Below are 23,161 nucleotides of genomic sequence, written 5' to 3'. Positions count from 1 at the left end.
TTTGAATGGCCCTCTTATTTTTAGCCCAAGCCTGACACCCACCTTCAGTTCCTGAGCTTTTATAAGTTTCTGTGATGCAAACTGGCTTGGTTCTAATTGGCATCAGCTTCTAGAGATACTATACTATAGGCACTACAAATACAGTGGTGAAAAAGACAAACTTCTACCCTCAGAGAGCTCATTCAATACTGGAGGCTTTAAGCAATAGGTAAACAAATGAATAAGGTTATTTTCAGAAGTAATGAGAACTTGTAACAAAGCACGATAAGAGGATATATATATACATATATATATAGTAATATCGATGTCTATTTTAGACTAGTCAAAAAGATTTCTTTGAGGAGGGGCTATCTCAGCAGAAGTATATCATATGATTCTGGAATAAAGTTAAGTACAAAGGCCCTGAAGCAGGGGAAAAAGCTTAATGTGTCTGAGAAACAAGAAGGTTAGTGAGTGTGGTTAGAATGATGTAAGAAAAAGGAAGAATGATTGGAAATATGGTCAGAGCCACGTAGGCCAAATCATTTAGGGCCTGATAGGTTAAAGCCCAGAGTATGAACTTTGAAGAATGACAAAAAGCTGTATTAGGAAATTCAGCAGGGAAATGACATAATCTGATTTACCTTCTTAAAATTCAATCTGGCTATTGTGGGGTAAAAGGGGAAGACAAGAGATCAATTAGGATGGTTGGGCTAGAGTAGTAAGTGTAGAGGTAAATAGACTCAGGACATATTTTGAAGATAATGCTGAACTACTTGATGGTTTGAAATAGGGTGTAAGAGAAAGATAATAAGAATGGTAAGTTTTTGGCTCAAGTGATAGATGAATGGTGGGAGAGGTCTGGAAAGAAGAAAGGGAGTGCGGCAGGAAATTAATAGTGGTCCATAATGGGTACTCAACAATTAGTAATCATTGTTTATATTAAAAATCTTCAGCCAAGACACAGTGGCTCACACCTGTAATACCAGCACTTTGGGAGGCCAATGGGGGCAGATCACTTGAGGCCAGGAGTTTGAGACCAGCCTGGCCAACATGGTGAAATCCTATCTCTACTAAAAATACAAAAATTAGCTGGGTGTGGTGGCACATGCCTGGAATCCCAGCTACTCGGGAGGCTGAAGCACGAGAACCTGGGAGGCGGAGGTTGCAGTGAGCAGAGATCATGCCACTGTACTCCAGCCTGGGTGACAGAGTGAGACTCTGTCTCAAAAAAAAATTAAGATCACCTTACAGGCTAGTGTTAAAAAAGATGCTTTGTGAACTCTCTTGAGAGTCTTTCACCTAGTTACCCACCAGGATTACAATGATAAAATCAGAGAGATCCACTTTATTATTATTTTTTTCAACCTTCAACAGATGCAAAAAAACATTTTAGGCTGGGAGCAGTGGCTCACGCCTGTAATCCCAGTACTTTGGGAGGCCGAGGCAAACAGATCACCTGAGGTTAGGAGTTCGAGGCCAGCCTGGCTAACATGGTGAAACCCTGTTTCTCCTAAAAATACAAAAAATTAGCTGGGCATGGTGGCACGTGCCTGTAATCCCAGCTACTCGGGAGGCTGAGGCAGGAGAATCACTTGAACCTGAGAGGCAGAGGTTGTAGTGAGCTGAGATTGCACCATTGCACCCCAGCTTGGGCAACAAGAGCGAAACTCCATCTCAAAAAAAAAAAATTTTTTTTTAAAACACTGCCCATTTATTCTGGAACACACTCCACATCCACATTCACTCACCCTTAAGATATTTTAAAAACCTGATTATTTAAAAATTATTCAACATTTAATTCAATGTGATTTCTTATTTATATGTTTATTTATTTTATTTATTTATTTTTTTTAACATACAGGGTCTCACTATATCACCCAGTCTGTGTTTCAGTGGCACAACTGAAACCACCTTTGCAAAAGAGAAATCTGACATCGTTAACTCTATCTTGCCTCCAACCTCAAGCTGTTTGTCTTTGGTCATTCCTGGGCATAGGCCAAGCTAACTTTGGGAGGAATTTAGTTTACAGTTTAACCTTAAAGCAAGGATGATAATAGCCCTTCCCAAAACTAAACTACCTTTGTAAAACTAAGGAAAGGCCACAAGGTTAGGATTATGGGAGGGGAGAGAATTCTGCTAAAATGTAGGTATAGCTCTACAATTTCTTACTGCTTGGGAGTCATGTGGCTAGAGATCACAAGATTTGTGACTTCTCCAACTGCTCCTATAGATAACATCACTATTATAGAACCTAAGACTGGTTTTCTGAGAGATTTTTTCAGACCGACCCCACCCAGACTCATGACTCATGACTCAACTGGTCCTGTAGCCCAGCCTTCCCCAACCTTTTTGGCACCAGGGACTGGTTTTGTGGAAGACAATTTTTCCACAGACACGGGTGAGGGTCAGGTGGAGGGATGGTTTTGGGATGAAACTGTTCCACCTGAGATCATCAGGCATTTGATTCTCATCACGGACGTGCAACCAAGATCCCTCGCATGCACAGTTCACAACAGGGTTCACGCTTCTATGAAAATATAATGCCACCGCTGATCTGACAGGAAGCAGAGCTCAGGCAGCAATGCTTGCTCACCTGTTCACCTCCTGCTGTGTGGCCCAGTTCCTAACAGGCCACAGACTGATACCGGTCCATAACCTGGGGGTTGAGGACTCCTGCTGTAGCCCTACACAGAGGCACACTCAGCGCACAAGGACTTTTCCACACCCCCAATTAATCAGCAGCACCCATTCCCTCAGCCCTGCCCACCAAATTGTCCATAAAAACTCTAACCTCTAGAGGGCTTCAGGAAGACTGATTTAAGTGATAACTGCCTCTTTGGCATGGCTGGCCTTGAGTCAATTAAACTCTTTCTTACTGCAATGCCACGATCTCAGGGATTGATTTTGTCTGTGCAGCTGGCAGGAAGAAGCCATCATAGCTCACTACTCCTAGGCTCAAATGGATCCTCCCACCTCAGTCTCCCAAGTGCTCGGATTATAGGTGTAAGCCACCATGCCCTGCCTCAATGTGATTTCTAACAACTGATCTGGTCCATTCTCATTAAACAGAAGAAATCAAAGCACAGAGGTTAAATAACTTGTCCTAGAGAATATAATTAGGAAATTGTGGAGCTGTGTGAATTGTACAAGAGAAAGAGTGGAAGAAAAGGCTGGAAAAACAGACTGAACCTTAACTGTCAGTCTAAATAATTTTTGACTTGATTTTGAAACCAATGTGAGCCACAAAAAGTTTTAAGAAATAAACTATACAACCAGAGCTGAGTATCAGGAAGAGTGAAAAAGAGGGCAAAGAGACAGGGAAAATAATTCACTCCAGGTGAAAGTAAAGAAGGCTGAATTACAGCCCACATATACGGGAAGGAATAGATGCAAAAGCCTTTGAATATTTAGAATCACAGCTTAGCTTCTCATTAGAAGCAAGGAATACATGATAACCAAAAATGGCTGGAATTTTTCAGGATGGATAACTGGAAAGATGGCTGTCTTAATAACTGAGACTGGGAAAATATCCTGCCATATTCTCACAGCATTAGCTAATGCTAGTCTATTTTCTACATAGTATAGTTTACTTCTTAAGGAGACTCTCTGGGAGACAAGAAGCCTCTATTTCTCTTGCATTAATCATGATATTACCTAGCACAGGGAGGGACTGAGTAGTTCCAAGCAAATATTTGTGAATTGAAGGCATAGTCTTCAATTTCATATTTGGTGAATTGAAGGCATATTTGGTGAATTGAAGGAGTCTAAAAGAAATATTAAATTTCTCATGGCATAAATAACAAAAAAGAGGGACCCAGTGCAGTGGCTCAAGCCTATAATCCCAGCATTTTGGGAGGCCGAGGTGGGAGGATTGCTTGAGCTCAGGAGTTCGAGACCAGCCTGGGCAATATAGTGAGAACTTTCTCTACAAAAAAATTTTCAAAGTTAGCCAAGTGTGGCGGCATACGCCTGCAGTCCCAGCTACTCAGGAGGCTGAGGTGGGAGGACTGCTTGAGCCCAGAAGGCAGAGATTGCAGTGAGCCTGGGCAACAGAGTGAGGCCCTGTCTCGGGGTCGTGGGGAGGTATGAGAACAAATCTGAGTGTATAGTTCCTCAAAAAGGCCACTGGGGAATGGAAGTGAGTGGGGCATAGAACTGGGTTACAGATCTTGAGCATAAGACTTCCTGGCGTAAACAACCTTATTCACAAGAGACCTAAACAATCAGTCCCTGCACTCAACAAAGTACTTTATTGTTCCTTTTTTTAACTGATAACTTTGAGCAACTGATGATAAAATAACCAATCTTCACTGGGCCCATGTATAAACAGAATACACACACATGAACAAAATTTACACAAGTACTACCTCTATGACTTACCAGGCCCACACTTTTCCTCCCAAATAGAAATCTTAGGAGGAAGGGAGATAAAGGGAAAAAGGGAAACTAGGAGGTTGGGGTCAAGAAAAAGAGAACTACAAAGGTTCGGCTCACTCACTCCTGCTGGGCACACAATAGCTCTGGCAGAAGAGAACCAAGGTATGCCCAGAGGATTAAATGCCTACCACCTGGCAGATCATGCAGATAGGCTTCTTTCCCAAGTAGCCTTTCCAAAGCACTAACAGAAGAATTTTCAACTCATTCTTTTTCTTTCTTTCTTTCTTTCTTTCCTTTCTTTCCTTCATTTCTCTCTCTCTCTCTTTCTTTTAAGCAAGAGACCTTTTCTTCAAAACTCTTATACAGAAGTTCAATATAAAAAAGATAAAAAGTGGAACTGTTCTGACTAGATGAAGCCAAGAGAACAGAAGTCTCATCTACTCAGCAACCTCCCATACCTGGGGCCAGCACCTGAGAAGGCACATCTGTGTAATCCTAGGGTTCCAAAAGATGGATTCTTCCCAATGTAGACCTAATCTCAATTTGGGGAAAAATTCTGGTTCATACTTCTGCACCTATAAAAGAAAGCTTATAATGTTTACAGCTTGAAAATAGACTAAGAGCCATACTAACAAATAGTAACCAAAAAATTTAAATCCTAAGTATTAACAGCAAATTGCTAAGACAACAAGAAAGCATTTAGAAAATACAAATTCTAAGAACCTTGAGAATAAAATATAGTCATGCTTAGTTTGGCATTTAAGGAGCCACAGGGAAGTATAATAAATGTTTCCATTACATTAATACTCGTCTGGGTAACAAAAGCCAAAAGGACTTTGTTTGCTCTAGGCCACTGGTTAGAATAATTTCCTTTTGTTGTCTTCAAAATATATAGTGAAAGTGAAGACATAAAAACATAAATGATATAAATAATTAGAAGCTTCTTTTAAAAAGTAATCCATTTCAGGCTTTTAAACCACAGTATCTTTGAGACAGATGGCTTATGCAGAACAAAAATGGTCACCATCAGAGGGCAAACCCACATGGTTAACAATAATTACATTCTCATGTATTATACTTGCAGTGTGACAGTTCCTGTGCCAGAGGCTTTATATATATCATCTCATTTGTGGGCTTATTGGGAAGATTTAGATAGACTGAATGCTACCTTTCATACATTAGAAAACTTGGCTGAGAGCAAAGAACATTACTTTTTTAAGTTAAGGGGGATGAGGGTGGAGGTGGGGATCATTCCTAAGCAATAGGATCAAAAGGAGATAAGCTAAGAAAGTACATCAAGGAGACATGGACTAGGAATGGTAATGTTGGTCTCATCACAACCCTACATGTTTCTAGGCTGGAATACATATACCCGTAGCAAAGCAAAGGCAAAGATGTAGGTAGCCCAGCATTATCAAATACAGTAGGCACTAGCTTCATGTGGCAATTTAAATTTAAACCAATCCAAATAAAATTTTAATTTCTTGTTTGCATTAGCAATATTTCTGTGCTTATTAGCCACATGTGGCTATTGGACAGCAGAAATATAGAACATTTCCATCATTGCAGAAGGTTCTATTGGACAGCAATGCTTTAGTAGAAAACCGTTGAATCTATTAAAAGCAGCAGTAGGCACTCAACAAGTGTTTGGTGAGTAAATGAATAAAAAAAAGATAGGTGCTTTGTGGACACTGCTGCCACCGCCGGGAGCCCCGTACTATCAGCCATGGTCAACCCCACCACGTTCTTCAACATCACAGTCAAACAGCGAGCCCTTGGGCCACGTCTCCTTCGAGCTGTTTGCAGACAACGGTTCCAAAGACAACAGAAAACTTTTGTGCTCTGACCACTGGAGAGAAAGGATTTGGTTATAAGGGTTCCTGCTTTCACAGAATTATTCCAGGATTTATGTGTCCGGTTGGATGGCAAGCATGTGGTCTTTGGCAAGGTGAAAGAAGGCATGAATATTGTGGAGGCCATGGGGCACTTTGGGTCTGGGAATGGCAAGACCAGCAAGAAGATCACCATTGCTGACTGTGGACAACTCTAATAAATTTGACTTGTGTTTTATTTTAACCACCAGACCATTCCTTCTGTAGCTCAGGAGAGCACTCCTCCACCCCATTTGCTCGCAATATCCCATAATCTTTGTGCTTTCGCTGCAGTTCCCTTTGGGTTCCATGTTTTCCTTGTTCCCTTCCATGCATAGCTGGATTGCAGAGTTAAGTTTATGATTATGAAATAAAAACTAAATAACAACAACAACAACAACAAAGGCTATAATAGGCCACTGAAAGAAGCAGCCAGAGGAAAAGAAACTAATAATAATAGTTAACATTTACTGAGCACTTACCACATACCAGGTACTATTCTAAGTGATTTACGTGTACTAATTTAATTAATCTTCAATAACAACTCCGTAAAATATTTACTGTCATTACCCTCATTTTATAGATGGGAAAACTAAGGCTTAGAGAGGTTAACTAAACTTTCCTAAGATCCAGGATTTGAATCCAGGCAGTTTGATCTAGAATCTAGAGCAAGCTTGTCCAACCCACAGCCCATGGGCCACATGTAGCCCAGAATGGCTTTCAATGTGGCACAACACAAATTCATAAACTTTCTTAAAACACTATGAGATTTTTTTTTTGCAATTGTTTGTTTTAGCTCATCAGCTACTGTTAGTGTTAGTGTATTTTATATGTCACCCCAGATAATTCTTCTTCCAATATGGCCCAGGGAAGCCAAAAGATTGGACACTTCTAATCTAGAGCCTTTTTTTTTTTTTTTTTTTTTGAGACAAGCTCTGGCTGTATCACCCAGGCTGGAGTGAAGTGGTGTGATCTCAGCTCACTACAAGTTCTGCCTCCTAGGCTCAAGCCATCCTCCCACCTCAGCCTCTAAAGTCGCTAGGGCTACAGGCGCACACCACCATGCCCAGCTAATTTTTGTATTTTTTGTAGAGAAAACATAGTTTTCTCTACAAAAACCATGTTTTCTCTACAAAAACCGTGTTTTCTCTACAAAAAATACAAAAGAAAACATGGTTTCACCATATTGCCCAGGCTGGTCTTGAACTTGTGAGCTCAAGGGATCTGTCTGCCTCGGCTTCCCAAAGTGCTGGGATTACAGGTGTGGGCACACCCAACCTAAAGCCTTCATTTTTAATCATACTATAGTACTACTTTTTAAAATAGATCAAACATAAATGTATACAGTGTAGAATGATTAAATCAAGCTAATTAACATATCTATTACCTCACATCATGTTTTGTGGTGACATATTTGAAATTTACTCCTATTCCTGGATCATATAGCAGTTCTATTTTCTGTTTTTGGAAATATACATTATTATTAACTATAGTCACCATACTGCACAACAGATTTCAGAAATGTATTCCTCCTATGTAACTGAAACTTTGTGTCTCTGACCAACTTCCCCCTATTTCCTCCCCCATCCCATCCACTCACCCCATCCTCTGGTAACCACCATTCTTCTCTCCACATTTTTTTTTTTTTTTTTGAAACAGAGTCTTGCTCTGTCACCCAGGCTGGAGTGCAGTGGTGCAATCTCGGCTCACTGCAACCTCCACCTCTCGGGTTCAAGTGATTCTCCTGCCTCAGCCTCCTGAGTAACTGGGACTACAGGTGTGTGCCACCACACCCGGCTGATTTTTTGTATTTTTAGTAGAGATGGGGTTTCACCGTGTTAGCCAGGATGGTCTCGATCTCTTGACCTCGTGATCCACCCACCTCAGCCTCCCAAAGTGCTGGGATTACAGGCATGAGCCACTGCACCCAGCCTCTTCTCTCTACTTCTATGACATGGACTTTTTTAGAGTTCATACATAAATGAGATCATGAGTTATTTGTCTTTCTGTGTCTGGCTTATTTCATTTAGTGTAACATCCTCCAGGTTCATCCAAGTTGTCCCAAATGACAGTATTTCCTTCTTTTTTGTTGTTGTTTTTTGAGACAGTTTCGCTCTTGTTGCCCAGGCTGGAACGCAATGGCGCAATCTCAGCTCACTGCAACCTCTGCCTCCCAGGTTCAAGCGATTCTCCTGCCTCAGCCTCCTGAGTAGCTGGGGTTACAGGCATGCACCACCACACCCGGCTAATTTTATATTTTTTAGTAGAGACAGGGTTTCTCCATGTTAGTCAGGCTGGTCTCGAACTCCTGACTCAGGTGATCCACCTGCCTCGGCCTTCCAAGCTTTTAGTTTGATGCAATCTCATTTGTCTATTTTTGCTTTTGTTGCTTATGCACATCCAAAAAATTGTCTACCCAATCTCATGGAGATTTTTCTATTATGTTTTCTTTTTTTTTTTTGAGACAGAGTCTCGCTCTGTCGCCTGGGCTGGAGTGCGGTGGCGCGATCTCGGCTCACTGCAAGCTCTGCCTCCAGGGTTCACGCCATTCTCCTGTCTCAGCCTCCCGAGTGGCTGGGACTACAGGCACCCGCCACCACACCCGGCTAATTTTTTATATTTTTAGTAGAGACGGGGTTTCACCGTATTAGCCAGGATGGTCTCGATCTCCTGACCTCGTGATCCGCCCACCTCGGCCTCCCAAAGTGCTGGGATTACAGGCGTGAGCCACCGTACCCAGCATACGTTTTCTTTTAGTAGTTTTACAGTTTCAGGTTATACTATACCATTTTATTATATAACAAGTATATCTAAAGATTTTGCTGTAATGGAATAAAATTTATTTAAAGTCAACTTTCCATGCATTTGCTAGTTCAGTTCACAGTGAAGAGAGTAAGAAAAGGAATGATAAAATAAAAAGATTAGCAGGAAAGATGCCAAAATGCTAATACTAGTTTTAGCCCTACATGCTGAGATTAAGGGCAAGTTTTATTTTCTTTTTCTTACTAATTCTATTTTCTAAATGTTTGCATTGCAATTATGTATCACTTCTGTAATAATAAAAAAATTAAAATATTACTTCTTAAGCTAGATATTACTTAAAATATGATCATCTTAAAAATTCCTAAGCAGAATATCAAAGCCTCATCTACCTCACTCTCAAACATGGTGGAAGCCCCCTAACTAATCTCTTTGCTACCAGTCTCTCTAACACTAAACCATTCTGCATCTTGTCATCAATTACCTTATCATTCTAGTTTCTGCTCAGAATCCAATCACAGATCATAAACTACAATCCTTTGGATTTATGCAAAGCATTTCTGGATAATTTGACCCAATTCTACTTTTCCACCTTTATCTACCAATACTATCCTATCAAATCCTCAGTTCTTCTAAGAGAAGCCTGGTAGAAAGAACATAGGCCTTAGAGGAGACTTTGGCCCATACATAATCTCTTGGCCTCAATGGAGAGTGAGTGTGAAGATGAAATCTTTAAATAAGTAACACACCCAGTATACAACATGCCTTCAATAAATGGTCATTATTATTATTGTCATTATTAGCCAAATAGGATTTTATTCACTGACTCCTCAAAAAGCTTTGCATTTTTATATCTGTGCTTTCTATATCACTATTTGCTCTGAGTTCCTCCCCTATCTTCTAAAATCCTTTCAAAAATCAAGGTTCATTATTATGCACGACATGCCTGCATCAAAATATTTTATGTAACCCATAAGCAGATATACTTACTATGTAATCACAAAAATTAAAAGTAATTAAAAAAAAAATTCAAAGTCCGGTTCAAGTCCCCTCCTAGAAGGCTTCCCTGACCCTTTTTTTTTTTTTTTTTGAGACAGAGTCTTGCTCTGTTGCCAGGCTGGAATACAGTGGCGCAATCTCAGCTCACTGAAACCTCTGCCTCCCAGGTTCAAGAGCTTCTCTTGCCTCAGCCTCCCGAGTAGCTGGGACTACAGGTGCATGCCACCACACCCAGCTAATTTTTGTATTTTTAGTAGAGATGGGGGTTTCACCATGTTGGCCAGGATGGTCTCGAACTCTTGACCTTGTGATCTGCCTGCCTCAGCCTCCCAAAGTGCTGGGATTACAGGCGGGAGCCATCACGCCCAGACTTCCCTGACTCTTCAAAGTTAATATGACCCCTCACTTATTTGAACTCCTAAGGCACTTAAGAGTTTATTCTACTCAAATGGTGGTGTCTTAGTTAATTTATTAGTTCTCTTTCCATCAATGTAAGTAGAGCAAGTAAAGTATAAATTCCTTGCTAGCAGACACTCTATTTTATATATATCTTGATATCTTTCTGATATCTGAATATATCACCAGGCATATAGTAGATGCTCAAAAAATGTGTTAATCTGGCCAGGTGCAGTGGCTCACACCTGTAATCCCAGCACTTTGGGAGGCCGAAGCAGGTGGATTACCTGAGGTCAGGAGTTCAAGACAAGCCTGGCCAACGTGGTAAAACCCCGTCTCTACTAAAAATACAAAAATTAGCCGGGTGTGATGGCGAGTGTCTGTAATCCCAGCTACTTGGGAGGCTGAGGCAGGAGAATCACTTGAACCCATGAGGTGGAGGTTGCAGAGAGCTGAGATCGAGCCATTGCACTCCAGCCTGGGCGACAAGAGTGAAACTCCGTCTCAAAAAAAAAAGTGTTAATTTGACTTATAAATTTGAAAGAAAGTCACCACAATAAAAATACTGGCTGAATATTTTTGTAATAGACTAGGAAGCCAATAATTCTATATAAGGATAAAACGTTTCAAGTAAGCAGTATAATTTAATTCCATAATTTAATACCATTGACCAAACATGTAAGTCATACTTAAGCCATATGAGTTCTCTTTAGCCTAATATAAACATACAAAAAATAGCAATAAATGACCCTAAGTAAATAGTACTTTAAACTTTACAAAGCATCCTGCACATAAACCCTAACTAAATATACATTGAATTAAATTGTCTTATTTGGTCTCATTTAAAAATATACTGGCCAGGTGTGGTGGATCACACCTGTAATCCCAGCCTGAACAACACAGTGAGACCTTATCTCATTTAAAAAAAATTTTTTTTAATAAAATCATTTTTGTTTTTAAGATAGGGTCTCACTCTGTCACTCAGGCTGGAGTGCAGTGCTGCGATCATGGCTCACTGTAGCTGTGAACTATTGGCTCAAGAGATCCTCCCACCTCAGCCTCCCGAGTAGCTGAAACTACAGGCACATGCCATTATACCTGGCTAATTTTTTTTGTTGTTTGTTGTTGTTGTTGTTTGTAGAGATGGGGTTTCACCATGTTGCCCAGGCTGGTCTTAAACTCCTAGGCTCAAGAGATCCACCCACCTTGGCCTCCCAAAGTACTTAGATTACAGGCATGAGCCATCATGCCTGGCCAAATAAATTTTTTTTTTTTTTTTTTTTTTTTTGAGACGGAGTCTTGCTCTGTCACCCTGGCTGGAGTGCAGTAGCGCAATCTCGGCTCACTGCACTAGGTTCCCAGAGGGAACCTCCGCTTCCCGGGTTCAAGCAATTCTCCTGCCTCAGCCTCCCAAGTAGCTGGGACTACAGGCACGTGCCACCACGCCCGGCTAACTGTTTTTTTGTATTTTTAGTAGAGATGGGGTTTCACCATGTTAGCCAGGATGGTCTCAATCTCCTGACCTCATGATCCACCCGCCTCGGCCTCCCAAAGTGCTGGGATTACAGGCGTGAGCCATCGCGCCCAGCCAAAATTTTTTTTAAAAAGAAAATATACTTGCCTGACTAAAATATCAAAATAATTAAAGCAAGAAAGATTCAGATACGGATTATTAAAAAGTGACAATTACATAAACTTATAAAAATAATTCTCCACTTTGGGAGGCCAAGGAGGGTGAATTGCTTGAGCCCAGGAACTTGAGACCAGCCTGGGCAAATGGTGGAACTCTGACTTTACAAAAAATGTGAAAATTAGCTGGATGTGGTGGTGCGCCTGTAGTTCCAGCTGCTCAGGAGTCTGAGGTGGGGAAGCTCAACTGGGCCCTGGAGGTCAAGGCTGCAGTGAACCATGATCATGCCACTATACTCCAGCCTGGGTGACAGAGTGAGACCCTATCTCAAAAAAATAACAATTCTCAAAGGCAAAATGTATCTCCTCAAGTGAGTGGTAAAAGTTAAGGATAGATAACTTGAGGGTGTAATTTTACATTTATTGCCACTCATTGATTTAATTACAATTTCCCAAAAAGTAATCAGGAAAATTAAATAACCACATAAAGACCAATCTCTCCTCTTTGATAAATTACCAGTCAGCAATAGAAAACAATTGTTCTAATGAGCTGCTACTAATGTTCTAATGAGAGTAAAGCAACTTAAGAGATAAAGGAAGTTGCTTTATTAAATGCAGTTAATTACCAATAAATTAAGTCTCAATGGGTAGAAAACGACCTAGAGTACCACTAAACCCCAGCAAGATAGATTCAGCATGATAAATCCTGAATCCCTCCTTTTTTTCCTATTAGTGCTATTCTAGCAAGCCTCCAATGTTTCCGTTTTCTCATTGATCAGAAGGAAGGAAAAGCCACTACCTAAGGATGTTGGGATGGGAGAGTCTATTCATGAGCTGTACTTCTTTCAGCATGTTTGCCCGGTTACTGCTCAACGTGTTCATCTTAAGAGCCATCACCTGACCAGAAGCTCGGTGTTGTACCTAGAATATTAAATAGAACAAGAAAAGAGGGTCAAGGGCAATAGTTATATGTGAGGTCAACATCTCCAAATGTACAATATGCCAAGATATTTTTGTGCCACTTTAGATAAAATATACATCTAATTACATTAAAGTATCACTTCCATGAATGAAGATGAATTATTCTACCCAAGAACAGTATTATTTCACATTGAGTTGGCCAGAAAAACACTGTTACTAACATCTCAAGAAAACATGTCTGATATACACCATGGAATACTATGCAGTCATAAAAAGGAATGAGGTCATGTCCTTTGCAGGGACATAAATGAAGCTGGAAGCCATCATCCTCAGCAAATTAACACAGGAACAGAAAACCAACACTGCATGTTTTCACTCATAAGCTGGAGTTGAACATTGAGAACACATGGACACAGAGAGGGAAACAACATGCACCAGGGCCTGTTAGCGGGTGGGGGGTGAAGGAAGGGAACTTAGAACTTAGTCAACAGGTGCAGCAAACCACCATGGCACAAACCTGCATGTTCTGCACATGTATCCCATTTTTTCTTTTTTTTAGAAGAAATAAAGAAAAAAATGAAGAAATAAATAAAAGAAATCATGTCTGGTTTGTTGCTGTTGTTGTTTTTGTTTGAGACAGGGTCTCACTATGTCACCCAGACTGGAGTGTAGTGGCACAATCTCGGCTCACTGCAACCTCCACCTCCCAGGTTCAAGTGATTCTCCTGCCTCAGCCTCCTGAGTAGCTGGGATTATAGGCATGTGCCAACACACCCGGCTAATTTTTGTATTTTTAGTAGAGACAGGGTTTCACCATGTTGGCCAGGCTGGTCTCAAACTCTTGACCTCAGGTGATCTGCCTGCCTCGGCCTCCCAAAATGCTGGGATTACAGGTGTGAGCCACCATGCCCAGCCAATCATGTCTGTTTTTTTTTTGTTGTTGTTGTTGTTGTTGTTTTTGCTTTGAGACAGTCTTGCTCTGTCACCCAGGCTAGAGTGCAGTGGCGTGATCTCGGCTCACTGCAACCTCCACCTCCCGGGTTCAAGCAATTCTCCTGCCTAAGCCTCCCAAGTAGCTGGGATTACAAGCGCCTGCCACCACGCCCAGCTAATTTTTGTATTTTTAGTAGAGACGGGGTTTCACCATGTTGGCCAGGCTGGTCTCGAACTCCTGACCTTGTGATCCACCAGCCTTGGCCTCCCAGCCACCGTGCCTGGCCTGTTTTTAATACCTTAGAAAAAAAAAATGAGGGAAAATTTTTAAGCTGATTCCTCATGGCTGACCTTGGTGAGTCTTAAGACACCAACAGAAAAGAGTCCCTTCTGTGGCATTCTAAGTGTGCAAAACGAAGATATATGCATGAGCCTTATGTAACACTTAATGAAACTGTCTTTATAAGATGCTAAACCCACATACTCAAAGTCTCCCCCAAGTACCATAAAAATCCATAGGCCGGGCACAGTGGCTCACGCCTGTAATCCCAGGACTTTGGGAGGCCAAGGTGGACAGATCACGAGGTCACGAAATCGAGACCAGCCTGGCTAACATGGTGAAATCCCGTCTCTACTAAAAACACAAAAAATTAGCCGGGCGTGGTGGCGGGCACCTGTAGTCCCAGCTACTCAGGAGGCTGAGCCAGGAGAATGGCGTGAGCCCGGGAGGTGGAGCCTGCAGTGAGTGGAGATTGTGCCACTGCACTCCAGCCTGGGCGACAGAGCGAGACTGCGTCTCACGAAAAAAAAAAAATCTATAAAAAAAAAATTTCATGCTAAATATAGAAAGAAGTCCGTGAATCTTTTAGAGCTAATATTGTAGTAACTCTACCCAAAGCACCTTATAATCATTTAAACACACTCAAGTTAAATACAACAAACATGGGCCACACCACTCACACTATTACCCATATGCACAGAGGAAAGTCTACTTCTAAAAGCATTCGCCCTCTATAGAACTCAATCTATTGTGCATGTGTAAATATTATTTATCATTTCAATGCACACTCCACAGGTTTCATAAACCATAACACTTTACTTGAGAAAAGATTGTTTTCACCCTGTAAATGTGGTCTCATTGGTAGCAAAATAAGACCACCAGACAAAACATTTTGTGTGATTCAAAGAAGCTAAACTGAGATATGTGTGTTTCCTGCTTAGGAATTATGAATGAGGCAGTAGAAAAATCATGAAGTCACAAAGATCTTTCTCGTTAAAAAAAATTCATTTCATATCTTGCACAACAGGGACTTTACTATGCAAAAATGTCATCATCCTACGGACTTCAGGAGTATCATTTCAGTATGCTATACTCGACCAAATGGGAATTCCAAAAGAAAACATGACAACTTACTTAAACTCTTCAATATCCGAAAACTCCTTGAAATGACAATAGCTCCACAAGTTTATCATAGCTATTAATACAGGTCAGACATCACAGCTTATCTTAGAATTCAAACAGTGTTTCAGAGAGGCCAGGCAGAAGAGGGAAGGCTGTTGAGGGGGAGGCCAGGCCAAAACACAAAGAGCCACAGGAACCCTGATCGGAAAAACTAAGGCAGGCAGAACACTGGCTGCCTCTCCTCTCCTAGATCACTGAGTGAGATTTGGAACCCAGCTCTCTTCTCAGTGCATCAATGATTCTGTTGTAATGTACCTCTTGACTGATGAAAGAGAAGTAGCTTTCCATTTCAGATCCTGCATGGATAAGTTAAAAGAAACATTTATAAACAAAGAGCTCACTGGTAGTATTTTTCCAACTCTATTTACAGAAGACATCTGTGTTTTAATAAGGACTCTCCAGCTGAAAGTCACTCTTCTTATTTTTCCATCATCTGAAAACTGTCACACTAAGATTTTAACAAAATGGCAAAACCCATGAAAAGATCATTCATCCTGACCAACCGGGATTTATCCCTGGGATGTAAGGATAGTTCAACATACGTAAATCAATCAATGTGATACATTATATCAACAGAATGAGGGACAAAAACCATATGATCATTTCAATTGATGCTGAAAAAGCATTTGATAAAATTCAACATCTCTTCATAATAAAAACCCTCAAAAAACTAGGTATAGAAGGAACATAGCTCAAAAAGCCATATATGACAGACCCAAAGCTAGTATCATACTTAATGAAGAAAAACTGAAAGCCTTTCCTCTGGGATATGGAACACAAAAAGGATCCCCACTTTTACCACTGTTATTTAACATAGTACTGGACACCCTAGCTAGAGCAATCAGACAAGAGAAAGAAATAAAGGGCATCCAAATTGGAAAGGAAGAAGCCAAATTATTCTTGTCTGCAGATGATTATGATCTTGTATTTGGAAAAACCTAAAGACTACACTAAAAAAACTATTAGAACCGATAAATTCAGAAAAGTTACAGCATACAAAATCAACATACAAAAATCAGTAGCATTTCTATATGCCAACAGTGAACAATCTGAAAAAGAAACCAAAAAGTAATCCAATTTATAGTAGCTCCAAATAAAATTAAATACCTAGAAATTAAGTTAGCCAATGAATTAAAAGAGCTCTAAAAGGCCAGGCACAGTGGTTCACACCTGTAATCCCAATACTTTGGGAGGCCAAGACAGGAGGATTGCTTGAGTCCAGGAGTTCGAGACCAGCCTGGGCAACATAGTGAAACACTATCTCTACAAAAAATACAAAAAAATTAACTGGGCTTGGTGGTTCAAGCCTGTGGTCCCAGCTAGTCGGGAAGCTGAGGTGGGAGGATTGCTTGAGCCCAGGAAGTCAAGGCTGCAGTGAGCTGTGATCGTGCCACTATACTCCAGCCTGGGTGACAGAGCAAGACTGTCTCAAAAACAAACAAAAAAGTTCTCTACAATGAAAGTTATAAAACATTGATGTAAGAAACTAAAGATACAAAAAAATGGAAAGATATTCCATGTTCATGAATTGGAAGAATCGGTATTTTTAAAATTCCCATACTACTCAAATACTAAACTTTCTATGGAATCACAATGACCCAGAATCGCCAAAGCCATCCTGAGGAAAAGAAAAAAAGCTGGGCTGGGTGCAGTAGCTTATGCCTGTAATCCCAGCACTTTGGGAGGCCAAGGTGGGTGGATCACCTGAAGTCAGGAGTTTGAGATCAGCCTGGCCAACATGGTGAAACCCTGTCCCTACTAAAAAAAAAAATACAAAAACTAGCTGAGCGTGATGGCATGCCCCTGTAATCCCAGCTACTCGGGAGGCTGAAGCAGGAGAATGGCTTGAACCCGGTAGGCAGAGGTTGCAGTGAGCCAAGATTGCACCACTGCACTCCAGCCTAGGTGACAGAGCTGAGACTTTGTCTCAAAAGAAAAAAAGAAAGAAACTGGAGGAATCACATTACCTGATTCAAATTATACCACAGAGCTATTGTAACCAAAATAACATGGTATTGGCATAAAAACAGAAACATAGACCAATGGAACAGAATAGAGAATCCAATAACAAATCCATAAATCTAAAATAAACTCATTTTCAACAAAAGTGCCAAGAACATACATTGGGGAAAGGACAGTCTCTTCAATAAATAGTGCTGGGAAAACTGTATAGTTAAATGCAGAAGAATGAAACTAGACTCCCATCTCTAGCCATATGCAAAAATCTAATCAAAATGGATTAAAGATTTCAATCTAGGACCTCAAACTATGAAACTACTACAAGAAAACATCGGGGGAAACTCTCCCATTGGTCTGCAAAGATTGCTCGAGTAATACTCCAAAAGCACAGGCAACTAAAGCAAAAATGGACAAATGGGATCACATCCGGTTAAAAAGCTTCTGCACAGCAAATGAAACAAAGTGAAGAGTCAATCCATGGAATGGGAGAAAATATTTGCAAAATATCCATCTGACAAAGGATTAATAACCAGAATATATAAGAAGTTCAAACAACTCTATAGGAAAAAAAAATCTAACAATCAGATTTTTTAAATGGGCAAAAGATCTGAACAGACATTTCTCAAAAGAAGACATACGAACAGCAAACAGGTATATGTAAAGGTATTCAACATCACTGATCATCACAGAAATGCAAATCCAAACTACAATGAGATATCATCTCACCCTAGTTAAAACAGTTTTTATCCAAAAGAAGGGCAATAAAGAATTCTTGCAGGCTGGGCACGGTGGCTCACGCCTGTAATCCTAGCACTTTTGAGAGGCCGAGGTGGAGGATTACCTGAGGTTGGGAGTTGGAGACCAGCCTGGCCAACATGGTAAAACCCCGTCTCCACTAAAAATACAAAAATTAGCCGGCATGGTAGTGCACGTCTGTCATTCCAGCTACTTGGGAGGCTGAGGCATGAGAATCACTTGAACCTGGGAGGCAGAGGTTGCAGTGAGCCAAGATCACGCCACTGCACTTCAGCCTCAGCAACAGAGCAAGACTCTGTCTCAAAAAAAAAAAAGAATTCTTGCAAAGATGTGGAGAAAGGGGTAAGCCTCGTGCACTGTTGGTAGGAATGTAAATTGGTATAGCCACTATGGAGAACAGTTTGGAGGTTCCTCAAAAAACTAAGAATAGAGCTACCATATGATCCAGCAATCCCACTGCTGGGTATATACCAAAAGAAGGGAAATCAGTATGTCAAATACATATCTGCACTTCCATGTTTATTGTAGCACTATTCACAATAGCCAAGATTTGGATGCAACCTAAGTGTCCATCAACAAACAAATGGATAAAGAAAATGTGGTACATACACACAATGGAGTACTATTCAGCCATAAGAAAGGATTAGAACCTGTCATTTGCAACAACATGGGTGGAACTTGAGGACATTATGTTCAGTTAAATAAGCCAGACATAGAAAGACAAACTTCACATGCTCTCATTTATTTGTGGGAGCTCAAATAAAACAATTGAACTCATAGAGACAGAGTAGAATGATGATGGTTAACAGAGGCTGGGAAGGGTAGTGTGGGGTGTGGGAGAGTGGGGGCAGTTAATGGGTACAAAAATATAGCTTGATAGAATGAAGCAGATTTAGTACAACAGGGTGATTACACTCAACAATAATTTAATTGTATATTTTAAAATAACAGAGTATAATTGGAACGTTTGCAACACAAAGAAATGATAAATGCTTGAGGTGATGGATATCCCATTTACCCCAATGTGATTATTACACATTGTATGGCTGTATCAAAATATCTCATGTACCCCATAAATATTATCTATTATGTACCCATAAAAATAAAAGTTTTAAAAAGATGCCCCGACCATCACACACAGTTATAAAACAGCAATAACATAGCTAACATTTACAGCATTTGCTACATACTAGGTACTGCTGTATAACTGCTTTATACATATTAACTTATTTAATCTTGAAGATAATCCTATGAGACAAGTATCACTAATAACCTCATTTTACAGCCATGGAAACTGAGGCACAGAGAAATTAAATCTTTCTCAAGATCATACATCTATTAAATGGCAGAGACACAATTTGAATACAAACTATGCAAAGAATATTGAGCCTGATACAGTCAGACCAACTGATTCAAGAAAAAAAGCACTGTGTGAACACTGCATAAATATTCTACCAAGGGATAATAATCATGATCTTGTATGTATCTCACAACGTGGTCTTGTAATATAGAAAACAAAAACTGACAATGTAAGGCAAATGTGACAAATCTATGATCTTTATTTTTATTTTTTTTTAAACAGGGTCTCGCTCTGTCACCCATGTTTGAGTGCAGTGGCATGACCTCAGCTCACCGCAGCCTCCCCCTCCTGAGATCAAGCAATCCTCCCACCTCAGCCACTTGAGAAGCTGGGACCACAGCTGCGCACCACCATGCCCAGCTAATTTTTATATATTTTTTTAGAGACAGGGTTTCGCCATGTTGTCCAGGCTGGTCTCAAACTCCTGGGCTCAAGCAGTCTGCCTGCCTCGGCCTCCCAAAGTGCTGGGATTACAGACATGAGCCACTGCGCCCAGCTCTAAATTCCTGATTTTTTTTTTTTGATACGGAGTCTCGCTCTGTCACCCAGGCTGGAGTGCAGTGGCGTGATCTTGGCTCGCTGCAAGCTCCGCCTCCCGGGTTCACGCCATTCTCTTGCCTCAGCCTCCCGAGTATCTGGGACTACAGGCACGTGCCACCATGCCCGACTAATTTTTTGTATTTTTAGTAGAGACGGGGTTTCACCATGTTAGCCAGGATGGTATCGATCTCCTGACCTTGTGATCCGCCTGCCTTGGCCTCCCAAAGTGCTGGGATTACAGGCGTGAGCCACCGCACCCGGCCCCTAAATATTATGAGACATTTTAACACATCTCTCAAAAACTGAAAGCTCACCAGGTGCGGTAGAGATCAGGAATTCAAGACCAGCCTGGCCAATATGGTGAAAACCCGTCTCTTAAAAATACAAAATTAGCCAGGCGTGATGGTGCGTGCCTGTAGTCCCAGCTACCTGGGAGGCTGAGGCAGAAGAATCGCTTGAACCCGAGAGGCAGAGGTTGCAGTGAGCCGAGATTGTGCCATTGCACTCCAGCCTGGGCGACAGAGCGCGACTCCATCTAAAAAACAGATTAAAAAAAAAATTTTTTTTTTTAAACCTGAAAGCTCAAGAAGACAAGAAATTAGTAAGGATATGGAACATTTCGATAACAAAAGTGGCATCTTTGATCTAATCCTTCCTCAAAGACAGGCATTTTTTTTAAAGTATATATGACAAAATTTATCAAAATGCTACTAAACAAAAATTAGAGGAGGGCATAACAGTTTTGGATTGAGTTCCTGCACTAGGCTTTAACAGACGAGACTAAAAATGAAAACGGAGTTACCCGTGCTAAAGTTCTACTAAGTTGTTCCACTAAGTTGTTATCTGACTTTCCAAGAAATCAGGAAAGAGAGACAACAGCCAACCACCCAAACTGGCCAGCTTCAATCTTCAATTGGCATAACTAAAGTCCCTCCGCTTTAACTCTTACACAAAAGAAGTAGCCTGAAGTTAGTTGATGCTAACAAATCAGTTACTTTTCTGTTGTTTGATATCCCTGCCTTTGCATTATAAGAACTCTGAAAGGGCTAATAATACACTCTCAGGTCTTTGCTTCTGCTTTTTTAAGCCCTTCTCTGACTATAAAGCCAAATTCTTCCACTAAGCTCATTGGTACACTTATTCTATTTTAGGAAATGAAGAGTTGCTGGACTCTAGAATAGCAGTAAAGACTATTGAAGTCTTTAAACTGTATTTATTCTAATTTTGTCCTTTAATAGATGCTACCACAAAGGGACCTGAAGGAGACTGCTGAAGACCCTGAGACCCTAAGCTCTGCTAACCCCTTTTTGGAAGAGAATCTGTCTTCTCATGGAGCCTAAAGAGTTGTGAAGATGGGTATGGTGGCTCACAGCTGTAATCCCAACACTTCGGGAGGCTGAGGCAGGTAGACTGCTTGAGCCCAGGAGTTCGAGATAGCCTGGGCAACATGGTAAAACATCTCTCTACAAAAAAAAATACAAAAATTAGCTGGTTGTGGTGGTGTGCACCTGTGGTCCCAGCTACTCAGGAGGCTGAGGTGGGAGGATCGCTTGAGCCCAGGAGATCAAGGCTACAGTGAGCCATGATCAAGACACTGCACTCCAGCCTGGGCAACACAGTGAGACCCTATCTAAAACAAACAAACAAACAGAAAAAATAAAGTCGTGAGTAAATCTCTCTCAGGTCTGAGCTCTGCTCTTTTGCCTTTGATCTCTCTGATCTCTTTGCCTTTTGGGGTACCAAGGGTTAGTTGGTGTTGTGAGAGAGAACTTGATGATGAGACAGCTAGGGTTAGTTTGTACTGTAGCACGGCACACGACTTTTGGGTTTGTGGTGGCTGACAAGTCACTGGCAAGGGTTGCATCTTTTTGCTTCCTCTTTGGCGACATTTCATGTGTGGTTCTATAAAAGGCTTGAGCCAAGCCCCCAAGAATATGGCTGGACAGAAATGTGGGTTACACCTCACTTGCTACTAATATATGGACGGACAGAAATATAGGTTGCGTTATATTTGTAGTTAGTGTAAAGAGCTACAGTTTTATAAGGCAGAATCACCCAAAAAATTCTGGAGATAATCCTCCAGTGACTTACACTTCCTGGACAAAAATTGAGCTTATGGCCTAGAACCCATCTACTGAAAAGTAAGCAGATTAAACAATACGAATTATTTACTCAACACCAATTTTCTTCTTTTTTGTGACTGAAAGAAACCCCACCTGGCAATCTTCCTTGCAACTAGGAGAGTCTATGTTACATAGTGCTAGTAAGAAGATGCAAGAGGCCAGGCACAGTGGCTCACGCCTGCAATCCCAGCACTTTGGGAGGCCGAGGTCGGCGGATCACGAGGTTAGGAGATCGAGACCATCCTGGCTAATATGGTGAAACTCTGTCTCTACTAAAAATACAAAAAATTGGCCGGGCATGTTGGCACGTGCCTGTAGTCCCAGCTACTCAGGAGGCTGAGGCAGAAGAATCACTTGAATCCGGGAGACGGAGGTTGCAGTGAGCCGAGATTGTGCCACTGCACTCCAGCCTGGGCAATAGAGCGAGACCCTATCTAAAAAAAAAAAAAAAAAAGATGCAAGTGGAAATTGCTGCATGGAATTTCTGGGGATGCTATTGCTTTCTTGATGAAATTGTACTTTTTACTTCCCCCTTAGTATAGCCTGGAACAAAGACATGATGTGCACATAAAGAGTAGTTATTAGGGATGCTCAACCAGTAAGTATAATGCAAACATTCAAAAAAATTTACCAAAATCCAAAACACCTCTGGTTCCCAGCTTGTGGATAAGGGATACTCAACCTTTTACTGGCCACCAGTAAAAACCTTGCTTGAAGGGGTCAGAGAAGGATTCCCAGAGGAAGTCATCCTTCAGTTTTCTTCAAGGATAAGAAAGAGCTTGTCAAATAGAACAAGCAAGGAAAGGGCATACTGAGCAGGTGTAAAAGCATGTGCAGAGTCTCAGAGGAATAAGAGCATGGGATATTCTAAGGAATGGTGAGAAACTGGGTTTGGCTCAAGGCCTGGTGGGTACATGTTAAGGAATTGCAAGCTTGTGATGAGCCTAGCATGGAAAGCAAGAACCAGAAAATAAAAAATTTTTAGGGCAAGGCACAGTAGCTCATGCCTGTAATCCCAGCACTCTGGGAGGCTGAGGCAGGAGGATCACTTAAACCCAAGAGTTCAAGGCCAGCCTGGAAAACATGGTGAAAC

General features: G+C 41.1%; 1 protein-coding gene across 1 annotated transcript in view; it reads right to left on the bottom strand.

Moving 5' to 3' along the window:
* The window catches only part of TESK2 (testis associated actin remodelling kinase 2), a 150,321-nt gene that overhangs the window by 65,758 nt on the left and 61,402 nt on the right, over nt 1-23,161 (bottom strand). Inside the window, exon 3 of the mRNA XM_019017570.3 lies at nt 12,814-12,935. Within this exon, the coding sequence (XP_018873115.1) occupies nt 12,814-12,935 (122 nt within the window). The remainder of the gene's footprint in view (nt 1-12,813; nt 12,936-23,161) is intronic.

This window comes from Gorilla gorilla, chromosome 1, assembly GCF_029281585.2.
Source record: "Gorilla gorilla gorilla isolate KB3781 chromosome 1, NHGRI_mGorGor1-v2.1_pri, whole genome shotgun sequence".
Taxonomy (NCBI): Eukaryota; Metazoa; Chordata; class Mammalia; order Primates; family Hominidae; genus Gorilla; species Gorilla gorilla.
The sequence above is the reverse complement of the archived record's forward strand: the minus strand, read 5'-3'. Positions and strand labels throughout refer to the sequence as shown.